At 39.8% G+C, this 20,762-nt stretch overlaps 1 protein-coding gene across 4 annotated transcripts in view; it reads left to right on the forward strand.

Moving 5' to 3' along the window:
* Positions 1 to 4,307: 4,307 nt before the first annotated feature.
* Positions 4,308 to 20,762, forward strand: part of SPAST (spastin) — a 62,172-nt gene continuing 45,717 nt past the window's right edge. The window contains exons 1-4 of one of the 4 annotated variants that reach the window (XM_084625215.1): positions 4,309 to 4,986; positions 9,797 to 9,883; positions 11,746 to 11,829; positions 18,070 to 18,165. In XM_084625215.1, the coding sequence (XP_084481341.1) occupies positions 4,569 to 4,986; positions 9,797 to 9,883; positions 11,746 to 11,829; positions 18,070 to 18,165 (685 nt within the window). In that variant the 5' untranslated portion in view covers positions 4,309 to 4,568. Of the gene's footprint in view, positions 4,987 to 9,796; positions 9,884 to 11,745; positions 11,830 to 18,069; positions 18,166 to 20,762 lie in introns of all 4 variants that reach the window. The other 3 variants (XM_084625216.1, XM_084625217.1, XM_084625218.1) reach the window with 3 other exon arrangements.

The following is a 20,762-nucleotide window of genomic DNA, read 5'->3' on the forward strand; positions in this document are numbered from 1 at the left end:
GCCTAGAGGGATTCTCTATGTTTTGAATCTAATTACCCTGTAAGGTATCTACCATCCTGATTTTACAGAGGGGATTTTTTTACTTCTATTAAAAGTCTTCTTGTAAGAAAACTGAATGCTTTTTCATTGTTCTCAGATCCAAGGGTTTGGGTCTGTGGTCACCTATGCAAATTGGTGAGGATTTTTACCAAACCTTTTTTACCAAACCTTTCCCAGGAAGTGGGGTGCAAGGGTTGGGAGGATTTTGGGGGGAAAGATGTGTCCAGACAATGTTTCCCAGTAAACCCCGTTAGAGTTTGGTGGTGGCAGTGGAGATCCAGGGACAAAGGATAAAATTAATTTGTACCTTGGGGAAGTTTTAACCTAAGCTGGTGAAAGTAAGCTTAGGAGGTTTTTATGCAGGTCCCCACATCTGTACCCTAGAGCTCAGAGTGGGGGAGGAACCTTGACACTGCTACATATCATACTGACTTTTTGTCTTTAAAGTTGACATGTAGGAATTAAATTGTGTAAGTATCTTCCAAGAGAAGTGTTAGAAGCTCCATTATTTAAGTCAATTAAAATTTGACTAGACAAAGCACTTGAGAATATACTCTAGAAGCGGAATCCTACAATGGCAGGAGGATGGACTAGATAACCTACTAGCTATTATACATTTCTAATGATGAGATTTTAAGAAAAAAAAGTAGTAATTCTATACAGCCTGCTAATCTAAATAATCAAAACATGATTTTAGTGTAATGTGATATGATTTATAGGTATTATATGTTGACTGCTTTATGGGTCACAAAAGAGTTCAATTAGCAAGGTTCCAACTGTTCCTATTTTTTTAACTAAATTATTCATCATGTTTCCACTTGGTTAATTTCAAATTATCTCAAGTCTATTACATTTCAGTAGCTTTGAAACATCCCTGTATTTTCTCCAAATAATTCTCAAACTGTAAGGAACTTAAGGCCTGATCCTGCAAATACTTACTGTTGAGTGGAGTACTTACTATTGTGAATTCCAAGAGAGTATCCACAGTAGTAAGCATTATGCTCTTTAGTAAGCGTTTGTAGAACTGGACCATGAGTGCCTGTTCTTGGTCGCACTGCATTAATATTGACATCATTTGGAGGTGACTTGCGCCTTTGGTGCATTTAAAAATGGGTATTAGTAAAAGCATCTCCGATACATAGATCGGGTACCAAGAAATGTGTTTTATCACCTGAAATGCGCAAAGCAGCACCTGAAGGAGATGCATAGAGGAGATTGTGTAAAGGATGAGTGAAGACTTATCCATTTCCTAAGTAATAAGGGAGAAAAGAGACTGAGTTGATATCCCATAATAAAATATGATGTAAACATGACTCCCACTGAATGGTTTTCTAAAACAGTTTGGCAGCTTGTTTGCAGGATAGTTAGTTGAACCCTAGATGTTTTAGAACAGTGTTCAAAACCCATGTTTAAGGCCTGTAAAACCTGTTTAGTCTTGTTGATAAACGGGGGCGGGGTGGAAGGAAACTGTTTTAAAGAATTACAAAAATAATTCATTAAGATGCCATGATAAGATCTTAAATGATCCTAACAAAGTCTTGCATGCTAAATGATGTTTTCGGGGATGGGGAGAACTCCTCATTTTCACTGCAAGGCCCAAACAGGCACCAGGAGAAGGCCAGGAGCTGAAATAGTTTGAATGTGGGAAATGGAATGTGTGATTAAAAATACCCTTCACCTCACCAGGGAGAGATTTTAAACACTACTGTAAAATTAACTGCATGCCAAAAGAGTCCCACTCACTCACAATGAGCAAGACTAAAGAGACTATTCCAGGAGCTTGATTTTTCTTGCCTTCACTCAATTGTCCTGGTTATAGGCACCAACTTCCTTTCTACCTGAGGGGTGCTCAGCCCCACTCAACCCCAGGCCTGCCCCTACTCCACTCCCATCCCCACTCCCAGGCCTTCCCTCAAGGCCCCACCCCTGCCCTGCCTCTTCCCACTCCCTCTCCCGAGCATGCCCCATCCCTGCTCTTCCCTCTCCCTCCCTCCCAGTGCCTCCTGCATGCCGCTGTTCTGCAGTGTGCAGGAGGTGCTGGGAGGGAAGGGGAGGAGTTGATCAGTGGGCCGCCACAGGGTGGGAGGCACTGTGGGGAGAGCTTGGCTGTCAGTGGGTGCTAAGCGGAGCACCTATGGGGTCGGCAGCTATGGTCCTGGTAGGTTATCCAGTAGAGCTGTAGCCACTGACTGACTCCTTCCCTACCTGACAATTAATTGTATAGTGTGGGGGGGGGGAAGTTATGCTGTTCCATGTTCATCACTGGGAGGAAGGAACTATTGAAGTGCTCCACTGGGGAAAGTGCAGGACTACAGGATCTCTGGCAATTCTGTTCTGATACCATCTTTATTACCATAATAGTATCTGAGCACCTCAGATCTTATTGAGTCTCTTTCCCCTTAGCTTGTCTGGATCCTAGTATGGAGAAAGAACTAAAGGGAGCCTCTCTTCATGCTATTATGACGTTTTATATGAGGAACAGCTCAGCAAGAAGGGGACGTGTACGGGCCCAGGAGACAGAATGTGCCGGTTGGGAAGGAGGTGTCCAGACGAGAGAAAGGGAGACGACTGATAGGCATCAGTGGGGTGAAGGAAGTTAAGGACTTTTCTTTCAAAAAATACAACAGGAAACTAACTGCAAATAATAGGTTAATGCAAAATTAAATTTACTTCTTTTTAAAAAGAAAACTCTGAGAAAATACAAATATTAAGGTACATTTTGACAGCTGTGTTGCACACACATAATGCAGATGAACCTTGATTATCCACGCCTCTTTTTATCTGAAATGAGGTTGGATGTCTCAAAGCCTGTTGTTCACACAGAAAATTTCTTTGGTTATCTGAACACTTGCTTATCCAAATGTAGTCAATTTCTCCTTTTACACTTAGATAACCAACACTACTAAAAAAAGGAGTACTTTTGGCACCTTAGAGACTAACAAATTTATTTGAGCATAAGCTTTCATGAGCTACTGCTCACTTCATTGGATGCATCCGATGAAGTGAGCTGTAGCTCACAAAAGCTTTTGCTCAAATAAATTTGTTAGTCTCTAAGGTGCCAAAAGTACTCCTTTTTTTTTTTTTTGCGGATACAGACTAATACGGCTGCTACTCTGAAACAAGACTGTACTTAATTTCTAATGACTAGTTAAATTGTTTAAATGTATGCTTTAACAGACAATATATGCAATGTGAGCAAATTAATGTTATGGGAGTCTTAACCTTAACATTTCCATGTTTTAAATATATAACTTTTAATATTGGATTGATGTTATTTTATGAATTTGTTATAGCTCTTTAATGTTAAGAAGGTGAGGTTGCATAAAATTGACCCTTCCCTATTTTACCATCCTGCTACTACCCAATAGATTTTCTAGTGTTCTTCATTTCAAGATTTTTTCCCCTGTACTGTGTCCCAGATCTGTCCCAAAGCAGGTTGAGAGGGAATATGTTAGAATGTCATATGTAGCGTGGCCACTTGTCCTTCATTTGGTGCCTGTTTCACATTACATGTCAAATTAATCAATAAATATTATCTCGTATGCACCAAAAACCATGCAAAGGGATTGCACACTGTAATAAAATGCGTTACTTAGAGACGAGTGTGTGTCATAAATAAAACCTTGGGGATGTGCCCTTAAAAATAAACTTTCTCCTATAATTTCCAACTTGCCCTTTATTCGAAACATAAAGGGTTTGTAGAGGGGCGTGAGAGAGGTTACCATAGCCAGGGACTCGCTCTTCTGGTTCAGGAACATCAGTCCTGCTGTGCATTCCCTGTTGCCAGGCGCCTTTTGTGCTGCCCCAGGTGTAGGCACCAGACCGTAAAACCCACTTTTTGCGGTACCCCGCTGACTGGGTGGGTTGCAGGGGGCACCCACTGAGGGCGGAGGAGGGGCTGCAGGGGCTCAGCCGGAGGCTCCAGCTGGAAGGCGCGAGGACCGCTGGCTGGGAGCGGCATGACCGACACCACCCAGCACGCGGCTCCTAGCGCCTGCTCGTCCGAGAGAGCAACGCAGCCCCCGCGTACTACAAGTCCCAGCAGGGCACAGGGAGGGGCACCTCTTATTTCCCGGCATGCAACACTCCACAGCGAGACCGGCAACTGACCCGCCTTGCGACGCACCAGCTCCCGAAATGCAATGCGGAACGAAAAGACTAAATGTCCCAAAATGCAACGCGCCCGCAGCGGATTCCCTGAACGCTCGAAAAAAGCCACCAACAGGGACTACAGTACCCGGCATGCTATGCAACCAGTGCCTCGCGGCATGTTGGGATATGTAGTCTCCATGCCCAGCCGCTGCGCCAACCACACCTCCCATTGTCGCCTCGCTGCCTGCCTCTCACAGCTGCTTGTCAACAATAACCGTACGCTAGGGGCGGCGGCGGCTACGCGTCCCTGTATTCAGGAAGGGCTTGTGCGCACTTTCCGCACAGCCCTCGTAGCCGGGGCTGGCTAAAAGGGGCGTAGCTGCCGCCATGGCCGGTTGTTGTCAGTCGCTGGCAGCGGGTTATGGCGACGGCGGTGAATGAATTCTCCGGGCGGCAGAGGGAAGAAGAAGGGCTCAGCCGCCTCCAGCTCCCCGCCCCAAGCCCCCAGGGCCTGCCCCTCCGCCCCGGCCGGGCCGGCTCCCCCCCTGCAGCAACAGCAGCAGCAGGCGGCGGCGGGGGCGGCCGCGGCGTCTCCCCATAAGCGGAACCTCTATTACTTCTCCTACCCGCTCTTCGCCGCCTTCGCGCTGCTCCGCTTCGTCGCCTTCCAGCTCGGGCTGCTCTTCGCCTGGCTCTGCGAGCGCCTCTCCCGGGGCGCCCTCATGGCCGCCAAGGGCAGGGCCGGGGCCGGCGACGCGCCCGAGCCCGGCGGGGCGCCCGAGACGGTGCGAGCCTGCCACAAGCGAGCCTTCGAGTGCATCTCCGTGGCGCTGCGCATCGATGAAGAGGAGAGAGGTGAGGGCTTGCGGGGAGCCTGCGGTGGGGCGAGGATGGTGCCTGGAGTGGGGACGAGCCTCCAGGGGGGGCGGGTGGTATCCTGGGGGAGGGAGGGAGCGAGGCCTGAGTGGATCCAGGGGGGTCTCTAGCGGTGAGTCCCTTGAATGAGGGGGCGTCTGTTCTTCCCCCATGTCCGGGTGTCATGCGCCCCCCGCATCCTTGGCTCCAGCTGCGTCCTGTCTGTGTGGCACATGAGCTGAACATCCCTGAGGCGTCTCTGCCGCGGGAAGGTGCTGCTGACAGATGGTGTGACAGCGGCTGAGGATACAGATAGAGACCAGAGAGGGGCGGCGTGGAGGGAAGATACCTGTGCAGAAATGGTTCAGTCGTGGAGAATGGCAAGTAAAATTTCTAGCCTGGTGGCAGAGATGTGCAGTAATTTGTGGCCAGCAAACTTCAGAAACCTGCTGAGCATTTCCCATGAGAGAAGGATGAGCTAGAAACAGGTAAAAAACCTATTAAAACAGCTAAAGCTTAGTGGTGAAATCTTGGCTCGGTGGTACCAGGATTTCAGGCTAGGTGCGTAGCAAGAGTAGAGAGCTGTTGTAATTGTTTTTAAAAATCTAGATACTGTGCATTTAAATTAAGTGTTCTGTAGGAGATTGAACTTCATGTTAAGGAGGCATCAACGTGTAAAATAGCTTTAATATATAGAATTTTAGCCTTCACCCCACTTTCTGCCTCTTCCCTTTTGTTTTCAGCACCACAACAGTTGGCAGATGCAGTAGGTGATCTAGTTTCTAATATATGTGGCACAAGTAGGGTTTTTGTTGGCTTTTTTTTGGCCCCAAAAAAGTATTTGAAGTTCAGTCTTTAAATTGTTTGCTTTAATTTTAATTCATAGGTACAGATTTTTTGGGGGGAAATTTATGGGGTATTCATGTTCAGAACTAAACTGTCACATTATTCATGCCTACACAATTATATTATCAGGACCGGCAATGTATTTCAGGGTCTGGCAACATCTTTATAGCATACTGTTAGTTTGCAAATTGTATACATATTTAAGAAAATCTCTACTCAAGTTTGATATACAAGCTGCCAAATATCAGATAAATTTTTTATAATTTGTACCTTAGCAATTAAACATTGCATTTTCCTTTAAAATTGTTGCTGAGTCATATAATTATCTTACTTTTGCCCAGTAACTTATAGAACTCTGTGAAACAAGTAATTTAAAATCAAATACAAGGTTGAGGAAAACTATTGTTTTGTTTAGATTTAAAAACAAACAATACCTATGGCCAGTGTATTTGACTTAGACCATCTGTCTGTCTGCAGCAGTACAACCCTGCCAGTGTTCAAAGGGGAGTCCTCTAAGGCATGGGTACTGTACTGGGCTTTAAATTCCCCTGGAAACATCCAGCATGATTTTAAGATGTGAAGACTTAATGAAACTATGATTCTGCATAGCAGGAAGTAAAAATTGTTTCCCCCTTTAAAATCAAAATAGAGACTTTATACAGACTGCATGCTTGGTAGGTCATGAAAGGGACAGACTTACTTTGGTCTGGTGCAATAACTTGAGAAGGCAGTAGTGGGCTCAGAAAGAGACTGCATGCAGCCTTATTAATATAAAAAGATGTTTGTGTGACATAGGACTTGTGAGGGTTCAAAGAAAACTTAGAACTGAAGTTGGTTAAAAACGTTAATGGTAGTAAAGGTGGTGATTACAATGTACTTAAGGGTAGATAAATCTCCAGTTCAGTCAAGCACCTGTAATGGCTTATAATAACTAGTACTTGCTTTTTTCAGAACACTGTTATGGAATTATAGCCTTAACATTTAAGGCGAAAAAATATAAGAACTAACTTGTTTCTTAAGTTTGATTTTCCCCTTCCTCCAAACATCCCATCTCTGATGTCCCCTCTTTTAATTGGCATGTTGTATAGTTAGTTTGTCCTAAGCGGCATGGAACTACACAAGCAGCCACTCCGATTATGCTGGGAGAGAGAACCACTTACAGTTAAAGGTTTACTTTAGGTTTACTTTTAAATAACAGCACAAATGCTGGAGAAAATGTAGTAAGTGCCATCTTTCTCTGAGTCCCGTAACTTACAACCTGTGTAGACTAGAAACACTTCAGGAGACCAATACAAATACTTGTGGGATCAGTAGATCTTTCAGAACTTCCTGTAGACCAGTATGATCATAGCCTTTTTTTATTTCAATTTTAGATGCCTTTCCGAGTTTCTGGTGTCCAGGGAGTAATGGTAGTGCTTTTCTTTATAACTTTGCTCAATTTAGTATTGTGATTCTCAAACCTCTTTATCAAAGTCTTTGCAGTCAATTGAGCAGCATAAAGCCTTCAGGTCTTGCTCTTTTCATGAGGTTGCATTTTAAAATATTACTCCTGCACTTCTAAGATTTTATAGTTGTGTTATCGGTGCATGGTGAATAGTAGTTTAAAAAAACAAACTACAGCTAATATGAACAGATGACTTTCTAGGAGCAGATCTGTCAAATACAAAGGTGACACTATTACATCCATTTTCCCAAAAAAGGAACCACACTTTAACATTTGGATCTATTAGTTACATGGAAGCATCCATTAATCTTATGGACATAAAGGGATTTACTTATTAACGTGTGCTGAATCTGTTTTTACTCTTTTTTGGGTGCATTTTGTACAACTTCGTATGTGAAGCGATTTTTGTTACGCATAGTTTGTGGGTCAGTTAAGATTTCTAGACACTGTCCTGTTAATTTGTGCCCATTTTATTTTGAAAAGATATACACTGAATTAACATTAAGTAGTTATAATGATACCTAGTTAAGTTTTTTCACTTCTAAACTTTTAGACACACTGTAATTGGCTTGTCTTGTAGCTTGCAACTACTGTGGCAATGGTTTGAAAAATCCATTTCCCCTTTAGGGAACTGTGTGGAGTCAGGGACAGGTGAGTCACTAAATTCTGTAGAATCTGGTTTTTATTTTTTATTATTTTTTTAAATAAAATGACTTTTTATAATTACAGGGATAGTCAGAATCTGGACCTATGTAGTGGTGTCTTAGTTGGCCAGCAGATAGTTCAGTTGTTTGTGTCAATGCCAAAACATTCCCAGACAGAAGCAGAGTGAAATTAACAAAATATCTGGGCAGTTTCACAACTTCTCTTCAGAATCTTGTGGTCAGTAGTGAAGCAGACACAGATCTTCTCAAGTTTCATTTGGGACAGTTATAACTAGTAGCAGAGACAGACACAGGAGCTATCTTGAGAAAAGGAGGCTAAAGGAGGGGTAAGGTAGTAGAGACCCCCATTGTTGGAGAAGCACAGCTGCCCTTAACAGTCAGGAAGCTGGAGATGGAGGGAGAGAGTGAGATTTCTGACTACTCAAAAGGAAGAAGATGGTGGGAAGGGAGATTTAAAATATGTACGCTAAGTAGCCAGAGCACGTGAAGTACAAAGCTTTCAACTGGGTCGTAGGGACAATACTTAGATGCTATATTGACTGTTGCCATACCAAATGCTAGATAACAGATGTGGGACAAAAGGTTCCAGTGCAAGACCCTCACTGTTGTTTCGAAATGAGCACTTGGAGAATATATGCTGCTTTGCTTACTTACATTTAAGGTTTCACAAAATCTTTCCTCCCTTTACCCTGACTTTTTTCTGGAGATAACAGTACAGTTTGTGACAGCAGATACAGGATAACAATACTTGAAACTAATACTTGATTGTTAAGCTTTTTAAATAAAACTTGTGCTATATAGGACATATTCCTAATTTGCATTATGTGGTTAAATAGGTCATGGAATGTCTCTTTGAATACAGAAAACATACAAGAGGAGAGAGTTAGAGAGTAGAGCTTTAAAACGAATCTGCATTTTTTGGTATTTCAGTAAATTTTACACCGACAGTATCAGGTAGCGTATGTTAAATCCAGGCATGTTTTTGGTAGCCGTCTAAGCTTCCCTAAATGGCAATGTTCAGTCACCGCAGTCCTCTCTTCTCCCCTCCTGCCCTGATGTTATCCCAATGATTAGTGCTTCTTGAAAAGGCTGACATTTGTGATATAGGTAGTGGTTTTATGGTATGACAGAGTAACCAAAGAGGTTGTTCGTTGCACTCATTTTTCTCTTGTCTTGAACCTGGGTTGTTAGGAAAGAGAGCCCGGTGTACAAATTTACTGTTTTTCATTGGTTCAAGAGATTTCTAAAAGGAGGGCTATGCAGAAAGTGGCTGCTTTGAAGCCAGTTTTAAAAAATGCCATGCCCTGTAGGGTTCACTACAATATAATTTGGGACTCAAGTGTCTTTATACTTTGTCCATCACTTTAATATGTTGATTTTGTCACTTTTTTCTTTCTGAAAGTTTATACCTATTAATGGTAGTTACCCTATGAACATTATATGTAAATGGAAGATTAGGAAAGAGGGGTTTTCCAGTGCGATTGCTTTGTGACTTGACAGCATTCTGTGTCACAATCCCACTGTTGCTCCTGTGAATATGCGTGGCTAGTCCATTTTCTCCTTCTGGAGCTTTCAACTATTAGGAGGAAAAACGTACGAAAACAAGCAAAAGTGATTGAGACTAGTGCTAAAAAGGCAGGTTTAGCACCTAAAACAATTAACTCAGTCTTTGAAATTGACTAGATGTGACGTTGTCCCTTTAAAAATGTTTATACAACAGTACTTTGCTCAAATGTGTAGTTTTTCCCCGCATTTGTAATTAAACCCTGCACATTACCCATCTTGCATATCTTGTAGAAACATTCCTTTAATTATAATTTTCTACAGAAAGTAAGGGACCAATTTCCATTTTAAGCAGGACAAAAGGAACAAGCTGTTGAATGGTATAAGAAAGGAATTGAAGAACTGGAGAAAGGAATAGCTGTCTTAGTTATTGGTCAAGGTAAGCCAATTTTTTGTGTGTGTAAAGTTTATACCTTAGTGATGAATATCACTTCCTGGCGTTTTTCTCAGGAAAATGGGAGAGTTAAGCACCATATTTCATTCTTCAAGTAAGTGGTTGGTTTGAACAGTATAGTGGAAAAGCACATGCAGAATGTTTCCTAATGCAGCAGACATTCTCTCCAGTGTAGGTACACAGATAGGTAATTATCCCTATTTATTTTCTTCGTATAGGAAAAGCATATATTTAAAAACCAATTGCCACTTGGGTTTTAAGATTAACCTGCTGCTCAAATATTTCTGTTCTAGCTTTCTAATGCCTTAATGTTTTACACCATTGTATTTGCAAATCTTTCCTATGTTAATCTTTCTTGTTTTGCTTTATGAAATAAATATATTAAGATTGTTCAAAAGCCAAAGCAATTTTGGCTCATGAAAATGTCTATCTAAAACATAATACCAAAATGTTCTTAAAGTTAATAAATGGGCATTCCTGTAGCATAAATTCCAACTTGATCCATTTAAGTTGCGGTCTGCGGATTTGTGTTTTCATTGCTATAGAGTTTTACACTGTGAATATAAATCAACACAGTTTGCAGAGGGGTAGGTGGTATTATGTTTGAGAGACTTAAAAATACATTTTTCAGGTAAAGCCATACGACCAAGAAAAACTGCGTCAGTTTTCAGATATGGTGAATGAACATAAGAACAGCCCTAATGGGTCAGATCAATGGTCCATCTAGCTCAATATACTGTCTTTGACAGTGGCCAATGCCAGATACTTCAGAGGGAATGAACAGAACAGGATAATTTCAAGAGGTCCAATCCTGTCCTCTGGCAGTTAGAGGTTTAGGGACACCAGAGCATAGGGTTACATCCATAATCATCTTGGCTAATAGCCATTGAAGGATTTAAATTCATGGAGGATATCTAATTCTGTTTTGAACCCAGTTATACTTCACGATATCCCATGGCAACAGATTTCACAGGTTGACTGTGCATTGTGTGAAGAAGTACTTGCTTTTCTTTGTTTTAAACCTGTTGCCTTTTAATTTCATTGGTTGACCCTTAGTTCTTTTGTTGAAGTCATATAGGATAAATCGGCAGAAATATTTCTTCAGATTATATGCAATGTATCAAAGAGGTCATTAAGAGAGTTCCCATGCTTTTCTGCTCACTTAGTAATTTTTTAAAAACTTGCCCATTCTTGCAGCAACTATTTGAGAGAAACAACCTCAGAAGACATTTCCTGTACCTGCCCAGTAAAACAGATTTTAGTTAACAATACAGTACTCCCCTTCACTATCAGCCTCCGGCAGAGCTGTGTTCTCTTTAAGAAGTTAGAGAATCTTTTAAACTGTGAGAGCTCTATTTTAAGGAAGTGGCCATAGTAATGTTTGTAACTCCATTACTGAGGTTTTGAAATGTGAAGGGACACAGTTAATTCAGTTTAAATTTGTCAGTTTTGCCAAAGTGAATCACTTTAAATTATACCTGCCTCTTTGGTTACTCTTCTACCTTTTTTTGTTTCTTTACCTTTTTTCACTTTGTGTCCCTCATTGTTGCATACAACCTTCACAAACTAAAGGGCAGCACAGCTTGGTCTGTGGTGTCATAGACATGCACTGCAACACTCGAGTCTTCAGCTTTGTACGTGCGGCTTTGTGAAGCAAACAGAGCCAGTTTTGTATAGCGTTGTTTTCTTTAACTTAAGATCTTTGACTAACGTTTACATTTTATTTCCCTCTCCTCCCTTACCAGAGGGGAGAGGGAAAGGTTAGATGTCAGTTTTAGTGAAGGAATTATTTTAGCACTTGTAAACATTAACTTGACATATTCCTATATTGATTCTTTCTTCTCAAGGTGATCAGTGTGAACGAGCTCGACGTCTGCAGTCTAAAATGATGACAAATTTGGCTATGGCAAAGGATCGTTTGCAGCTTCTAGGTACCAGTTGCTATTCATAATTTGGGAAGTTGGCATACATAATGACAATGCATTAACTTAATATATTTCATTATTTAAAATGAAGAGCAAAAATCATTGTTTTGGTTTTTTTTTAAATTCATAGTAGTGTAGTGTGGTGTTTCTCAGTCTTTTCAGGTTGGTGATCCTTATTTGAAGTTAAAAAAATTAATGAGCGCCTTACAATTACTATACAAATACCATATAATGCAACTAGTAGATTTGACTTCACAGCCTTAGAAGGTTTTTGATCATCCTGGAGTTACCTTGGACATTTTATTTGCTTTGCTTTAGAATTATAATTTCTCAACACCTTTCAACCCTCCAATTGCCTTTCATTACTTTCTGGGGATTGCAGCCCACTGGTTGAATAACACTGTCTTAACGTACTGGATTTCTGCTGGATGAAACTTATAGGTGTACTCTTTGTTCTGCAGGAAGCGCTCACTACAATTTAAACCAGTTCTGTATTATTAATATGGTCATTACATTAACAATCTGATTCCCGGTATGTACTATAACTGAAGTCATTCAGTCTTATAAATAAGATTAAACAATTTAAAAACTTTAACCTCTGACTTTCATTTGATCATCATCTTCTACTTTAATTGCTTAAGTTAAGACCATTTCATTTCAGGAGCAACATATGGTAAAGTCTGAGCTCTTATAAATGTTATGAAACTCATTGTGATGGATGTGAACACTCTACAAAAACAATAAAAATGACACCTGTGATTGGCAGTAAAATGTTGTTGTATAATCTTGACTGACTCATTTTGAATATATATATATATATATAAAAATCTCGTAGAGCATCCTTTAAATAGCATGTCCTGAAAGTGCTCTTAAATATTAAAAAATACTACTTTTTCTATTCTACTGGCAATTTGTTTTTCTGAGAGTTTTTGCAGTAGTGGAAGATGACCATTCTGGAAAGCAGCACCGCGAAATGTGTTTGAGCCTGACACCCTCCCACCTGATTCTCTGCCCAGGCCTCCTTACTTTCACCTTCAGCATAGGATGCTTGCCTCAAATTACAACCAGACTTCTTCTTGGAGCCTGAAGAAGAGTCAGAGGCATGAATGTCCCTCACTTCTCTTGGCTTCCATTGCTCTCTGGCTTGATGTAGTGATTATAGCAGGGAACAAAGTGACTGACTGTCTCTTTCCCTGTCCTCTCATTACCCCTGGTTCTGTGCAGGGATCTGGAGAGAGAATAAGTAGATTCCTTCCCCAGCTGCTATCTCCCTAGCCACTCCTGTTTCCTGTTGCTGCTTGGATCGGTGCACATTCTTGGCTCAAAACAGCAGCAGCTCATCAATATTAAATACTCTCTTGCAGAGGCTAGGGGAAAGCCCACACAGGAGCTGTCGCCTACAGTGATGTAGTTGAGCAGTGAAAACCGTGAAACTAAATGTATGCTGTGCATTCAGCTGTGTAAAGTAAACAAATATTTTAAAATTTGATTTCATTTATAGTCATCTTAGATGTAACAAGTAACAATAGGCTTCAAAAAAATCAAAATCAACTCTGTTTCTTCTTAGTTGACGGTATACGTTTTGTATGTGCAATGCCTGCTCCTGACATGTCCCAGTTAGGGTAGTTTGCATAGGTTAGCAAACTGAGTTGAATATTGGCCATGTGTGCCCTTAAACGTATTCCTGCAAAAGGAGATGTTAGAAGATGAAGGCTGCAAAAGTTAAGCACTCAAAAGTCAGGGAATGACATTGAGGGAGTACATGAAATCTTAAGTTTGCAACTTTATTTGTTTTATTGTAATCTTTAATTACACGTTCTTTGCCTCATTCTGGGTGCAGGCTGAAAGGTGAATGTGGCAGTGGTAAATAACAAATGAGGCAGGTGTCCTGTAAATTCTTATTTCAGTCTAGTTCAAATCTTTGAAGTGATATCCATGCAAATCTACTGAAGTTGTTGCTTTACTTTATTCTCTATAGGTTCTTATGCCTTCCCCATCGCTGTAGTTGAGCACCTGCTCCAGAGTTATACCAGTGTAACTGAGGGAAAAATTTGGATGGGGAGCTGTCCCTTAGTGGTGAAGATCAGAATCATGCCTAAAATATTTTAAAATTAAAGATAGAATTAAAGTCTATATAAGTTAAAGACTTTTAATGTGAAGCAATTATATCATTGGGTGACATCAGTTATACTGTTTTTGTTACCCTTCACTTCTGTTTTAAATTTAAAATGTTGCACCCTTGCTTTGGTCACTTCTGTCATTCATCCTGCATACTTAATAAGGCAACATTAGTGTGGAAATATGTGATAATGTAATTCAAATGTATACTGTAATGCAGATGCACAAGGGGCCTTAAATAAGGTTGCATGTGCAACTGTCATGAGGGCTTCACTTTATGATCTTAGGCCCCCATTCCTGCAATTAGATCAGTTCTGACAGACCCTTGAATCGATGAGGAGACCCATTAAAGACAGTGGAACTCTATGCTTGCTTGAGGGTCTGCCTGCAGAGATCCAGTTGCAAGATCTGGGACTATATGTTTTTTCCACAGTAGAATAGTAGTCTTTTAGAATTTCCCAAATTCTTAAAAATAAATAAATAAATAAAAAATAGTCCCTTCAAAATCACACCTACTTTTAAATCTTTTGTCTGACCCAGTGAGACAAAAGATGCTTTACTCTGTCTATGGTAGAGATAGACACAGATGAGAGCTACCTGGCTGAAACTCCATTCAGATGTGATGGAAGTGATGTTGGTAGTATAAGGAAAATAACCAGATAATGACACCGATTACATCTGTCCCTTTTAAGAGTGTGTCCAACATTTGTTGTTTGGGTTTATGTCTCTAGATACTGTTGCATCCCTATCTGCTGTTTAAACAATCATATTAGAAGCATTGACTGTTATAGCCTTTTTTCACATGTTTGGCCAGCAGGCTGAGACCATTTATTCTGGATGTGGGCTGTGCCACTGTGATCCATGCCTTTGTTTTGAGATTCGATTACTTTTGGGCACTCTATTTAAGAGGTGGCACCTTCAGTCTACTTGGAAACTGGAGCTAATGGAGAATGTCTCTTTTTAGCTGCGTTTATCACTGTAATGGCTGTCTAGGATATCTGGTTAGGCTAGATGCTGAGTTTACAGATTATTGTATTTTGGGTTGGGATACATGGCTGCAATTTACATGTGATAAGGAGTCAGGGAACTTTGTGTCTAGGAATGGCTAGCAATGCACAATTATTCAGGAGGAAAAGTAGACCTGAAGGCTTTGAAGATCTTCATAAACCTGGCATCCCAAATGATGATCCTAATTCAGTTGACAATCAGACCATTGTATTCTGTATAAGCAGAGGCACAGGAGAGATTTTTCTGTTTTGGGAAACTGTGTAGGTTTGGAATTGGGCAGTGTCACATAAGACATTGCTTGATGTCCCCTACCTTGCAGGAATGATAACATTGGAGACTGACTGCTTTGACTGCAAGAACTGTCTCTGAATTAGGAGGTGGTGGATCAGATCTTTCTCTAGGGGAAATGCTGTAGGATCCTACTCATCCCAGCTCTGACCAACAAGATATTGGTGGTGTGTGATATCAGGAAGACACCTGCACCGGCAAGGGGTGTTGTCTCCATTCACTGCAGAAAGATTGCTTGTCTTCCCACCAACACCCCCGTTAGCAGAGACCCTGGCCAAGTTCAGGCACAAAAGTTCAGTGATTTAGTCATTCCCTACTGTGTGAAACAAATGCTTCCCTGTTTTGTGATGGCATTGGCTACTTGCTTCTTCTGTACAGCTTTTTTATTTATGCTTAATATATTTGTTCATAGATAGGAAATGTACAAAAACAGAGCTTCAAGAATTACGAAACTGAAGAAATTGCATGGCTGATACATACATAGAGAGCAAATTTTACTTTCATAGGAGTCAGAGCTGTGTTACCAAAATGAGAAGAGATTAGAAGCCGTTTACTGTATCTGACAGGATGAGCAAAGAGTTTAATTAATAAACTTGATGTACAATGAAAGCTGGTCACAAGGAAAAAGTAAACTGCTGTTTTTGTTGAATTTTAAGAAGCTTTATCAGAATAATACATCGGAGAGAGATTCTTCTATCAAGTGCTTTTTAACTCCTTTGCTTGGGAGTGAACACTTAAATGGGAAGGGGAAATCTCCCAGGAAGAAAGCTATTAATTTCTGGGGGGTGGCAGGAGGGAGAAGAGTTCTCTCATTTATCTAGTGGAAATGTATGGTTTTTAAGGGATTCCATAACTATATTGACTCTAAAGGAAGAGAAGAACTGCAGTACAGTACTTGCACTGTTATTTCATGTACGTTAAGTGGCAGAGAATAGTATACTTTACTTTCACTTTCTCTAGTGCTGTGAATTTCTTTTCTGTTGTCATTTGGGAAATCTTTTTGTTAATAACTTTGTGTCAAATTCTGGAAGCTACAACAAAAAGCTTAGGATCAGGTCCTCTGTCTGCCTGGTAGAAGTCTAGGGATCAGCTGGTATAGACCAACTAATATTTGAGAGAGCTTGGCGTGAGGAGGCCCTAGGAGAAGAGGGATCTTAAACCATACCTTAAATATTAGCCCAAATGAAAGTGGCTACTTTCTGTTTGTACCCCCACCCACACACCCTCCCCAAAAAAGGGGGGGCTGTATCCTATTATGGGGTGTTAAATGAGGAATCTTAAACTATGTGTATATATTGTGTACACGCAGGTAATATATATACATGCACTTACTTTAAATTAGTGGATCCCCCTGCCAGTAATATGTCTTTTAAAAATGACTGCCCATGTCCATACAAAGGGAAAAGTTGTGTCTAAAGTTCTAATTGTGTGTTCTGACACATGGCTTTTTCCCAGTATAGACAGGCCTTAAGGCAAAATGGAACAAGTGGGTAGCAAACAACTGGAAGGAGTTGGGAAACAGTAATAATTGTTTATATAGGCGAAATAAGTTTAAAAATTAGCAGTCCCTTCTGGCACTACACCTAACTGTCGGTTGACAGTTTCTTTTAGGCATTGTGGTAGGGGTGGCTTGCTTTTATTTTTTAATTTATTTTTAAAGAGACATGAAGGTTAGTGGCTTTTCAGATTGGTTCAGGGAAGGTATTGCATGTATAAAGATGGAGTCATATTACATTTTTCTATTTTATCTGGGTTTTAATAATTTGCTCATCACCATGGTAACTGAGCACAAATGTATTTCTGGGGAAAGCTAACATGGGTGATTGAGACTGGCTATATCAACAGAGTAGGAGAACTGGGAAAATAGATAAGTAGGGAGGGGCAAAGTTGTGAAGGGCCTTAACAGCAAGGATCAAAAGTTTGTATCTATTGCAGTGAAGAAAGGTGAACCATGGAATGACTTAGTGATGCATTATCAAGAATATATATAAATATTTTTTTAACTTGTGGAGTTGAGGGAAGGCTCCTGTCAAAGTAATATATATTGACTTATTTGTTTTATTCACTTTTAATAGTTTAGTTATGTTGTGCCATCCTTTTTTGTGGCAAAGTTCCTTCCCCTTAATCTTAAATTATTTTCAGTAACATCTGAATGTGTTTCATGAAGTAACACTTTTGACTTGGTCAGAAACAAGGGTGTTTCACAGATTTTTTTTTTTTTTTTTTTAAATTACATGCAACTGCCTAAGAAGCGAGAACTCTACAAACTTCAATTCCCATTTTGAAATCCTGAAGTCACCTCCCTCATTTGGGTACTAAAAACTGTCAAACAAGTTTTGTTTATTACAGACACATTAAGTGTAAAATGTGGACTAGCTTACATACCTGTTTCGGTGAGCCACTTCTTATGTGAAAGAGTACTTTCAAATGGTCAACACAAGCTCCTAACGGAAGACTTCCAGGAACGGAATTTCCTACAAATCCCACTTTGTCAAATGGAGTCAAGATAATAAATCCTGTGCAGTGCCTTTGGCAAAAAATCCTGTAATGTTAGTGATTTTTTTTTTAATGGTTACTTTTAACTAATTCAAAAATTGACTGCCAGTTTAAAACTGCTTTCATAGATTTGTACTTCATAGACAGATTTTTTTTTTAGGTTCACAAAGTCGTTAGCATAAATAGAAATATCCCTTTTATCTTTGACCCTTACATCAAGTATATGGAAGCTGACGTTGTCATTTCTATGTGATCAGCATACATTAATTTCATTGGTTCATTTTTTGTTTTTTATTTGTTTGTTTTGTCCTTTTCCCCCCTCTGTTTGTTGCATAGAGAAGCTGCAGGCAGTTTTGCAAATTCCCAAGCCGCAAATGGAGGTCTATAATGACAGTACTAACGTGGCATGCCGCAATGGACATCTCCAGTCAGGTGGGTTTGGTTTCACCAGCACTGAATTAATCAGGGGATGTCTGTCAGTTTCTGGTACGTTGCAAGGAAAATACCCTGAATTTCCTGGCCCCATATTAATTTGTTAAAATTTGTATGTTTCTGTTTTAAAGGTTTTGTAGAAATACATTCCATCCTCATAAAGCTCTTTGTTAATGCTGTTTGTTATATTGCAGTATTCGGTTCTCTCTCAAAACAGCTCTCCTTCTTTGTTGCTCCTTTTCAGGGTTTTCAAAAAGTTAGGATCCAAAAGGGTTTACCTTAATGTGCTTTGATCTAGCTCCCTTTCAAAGAGGAGTAGATCAAAGTGCATTAATGAACTGTTAATGCACGTCAGCAGGATCCAAGCAGACAGTTAGTCCACTGCAGGCTAGTGCAGGGTAGAGTCACAAACCAGCTTGCCATAAACTAAATGTTTGTGTAGACAAGCCCAAAAGACAGGATTCCAAAAACCCTTTTCTTGTTGCTATGTATTTAAAGGAGGTTACTGTGATCATACTTTAAAGTTTAAATGTTAGCTCTTGATTTCTGGCATTTCCTATTAGAAGTAATTTATTGTAGTCATAGTCGGCATAAGATGTTCTTGGAAAAAGCCTTTCTTTGATTTTTGTTTTTAATATAGGACCGTTAAAGCAACCTAATGTGAGTTCAGATCGATACCTAAGTGTCAGTTTGTGCTTTTTAATAGATTTTATATTTTCTGCTCTTAAAATAAAAAACCAAACAGCAACACTTGCCATTTTTAATTTTTAACTAAGTTTTCAGTTAGAGAAGGTTTTTTCCTTTTTTCTCCCAAGTGAAGGTACCAAGAATGCTAAATTGTCACAAAGTGTATTTCTAGTTCAAGTGCTAAACACATGAAGCAAAAAGTTTCCTGAATTTCATAAACTGTTAAGAATTAAAAGGATGTTTAAAGCCAACAATATGATGTAATCAGAACTATAAGCCCAATTTATTCATACACATGCAGTGCAGACTAATCATGTTAAGTAAAATAAGGTTAAACACCAATTGAATTAACAAAACTCAGCTACAGAACGCAGAACACAGCAATTTTAGAATAGTATGCAATCAGTCCTTAAAGTGACTGTCAACTTGAAATCTAGTCAGTTGAGTTTAAAAAAAGTAGCTTTCAGCAATTCACTTGCCTTTGAATGCCCAAATTATTATTCTTACTATATGGCCACCTTTTTTGTATCGATAGAATTTTCCCCTTTTGGCTTCATAAGATACAAAAGCAAACGAGGAAACAATTAAACTAATTACACATGTTCAGACATACAAAATAATTAAAACAAATATATTGTCTTCTGGAATTTTTCTTTTAGATTGGTTTTGTTTGGCATGATGATGGGTTTTTTAGAAGTCTGCCTTTTTATTTTAAGTTGACATTTAAGCAAAGCTTCATAACTAAATCAAGCTTAAGAACTGATAGTTTTATGGGGCCATTTCATACTTTGGTTGTCTGCATCCAGATGGCTCCAAGTTTTTAAATACATACACACAACCCAACCTTTGACAAAATATAGGCTGCTTTCTCTTTCAAGTGCTCCACTTCTGTGTGCTTTTTTGCTCAGTTCTTCACACTAGTTTTCTAATGTAGATAGCCCAGGAAAAGGTTTAACTAGGCAGTCTTTAATTTTGGCAAGAAACAATTCTAGCACTCACTTGCTTCTTTTCAAAGGTTCCCCACATAAGTAAAAGTTCTCTCCTGTCCTTCAAGGCAGGAGTCAAACAGAAGGAGTCTGCTTCTTCTGCAATAGGGTCATCTTATTTTAAAAACAAGTACATTTTTCTCTCATCATGGGTACTACCATAAATTGAAAGTTGTGGAGGACAGCGGAATTGCACTGGCTTTCCACGCTGGGCTTAAAGCCTCTATGAAGAAAAATAACAGTTCCACAGTCTAAAAACTCTTATTATAATAAGGCATTTTAATAGAAATGAAATGTTCATTCCATTCTTTGACTTTCAGAAACTGTTATCTAAGGTACTTACATGACCTCCATTGCTCTAGTATTATTGCCTCCCAACCTTCAATGTAGTTATCCTCTCAACATTCTTGTGAGGTATGGAAGTACCATATCTCCATTTTACAAATGGAAACTGAGCCACAGGGAATGTGACTTTCCTAAGGTGGCACATAGGAAGTCTGTGGTGGAACAGAAGCTTGAACCTAAGTCACCCCAGTCCCGGGATAGTACCCCCTAGCCATTGGATCTTCCTTTCTCTTATTTCTGTTTATATACATCTCTCTCACATTCACCAGCTACTCAAATAACTCGTACTGTGAACAACAAGGTTTAATTAAAATCAGTGGATATTTTTCCACCCAAGGCTACTGAAAATGGAGTATTTTGCTACAGATTTGAACTGGTAAACTATGTCCTTGCTGGGTACTTACACTTAAAGAAAAAACACTGTTAAGGGAAAAGCTACACTTCAAATTTTGGGATTAGTAGATTATTCGTACAGATTCACACTCCCCACTTCTTCAGAGTCTTTTGTAAAGAAATTCCTGAAGTAGTGAAGGGTAACTGAGTCACTCTCTCTTCTGTATTTCAGAACATTATATGAAC

The sequence above is a fragment of the Lepidochelys olivacea genome (assembly GCF_965140295.1).
Source record: "Lepidochelys olivacea isolate rLepOli2 genome assembly, chromosome: 3".
NCBI lineage: Eukaryota > Metazoa > Chordata > Testudines > Cheloniidae > Lepidochelys > Lepidochelys olivacea.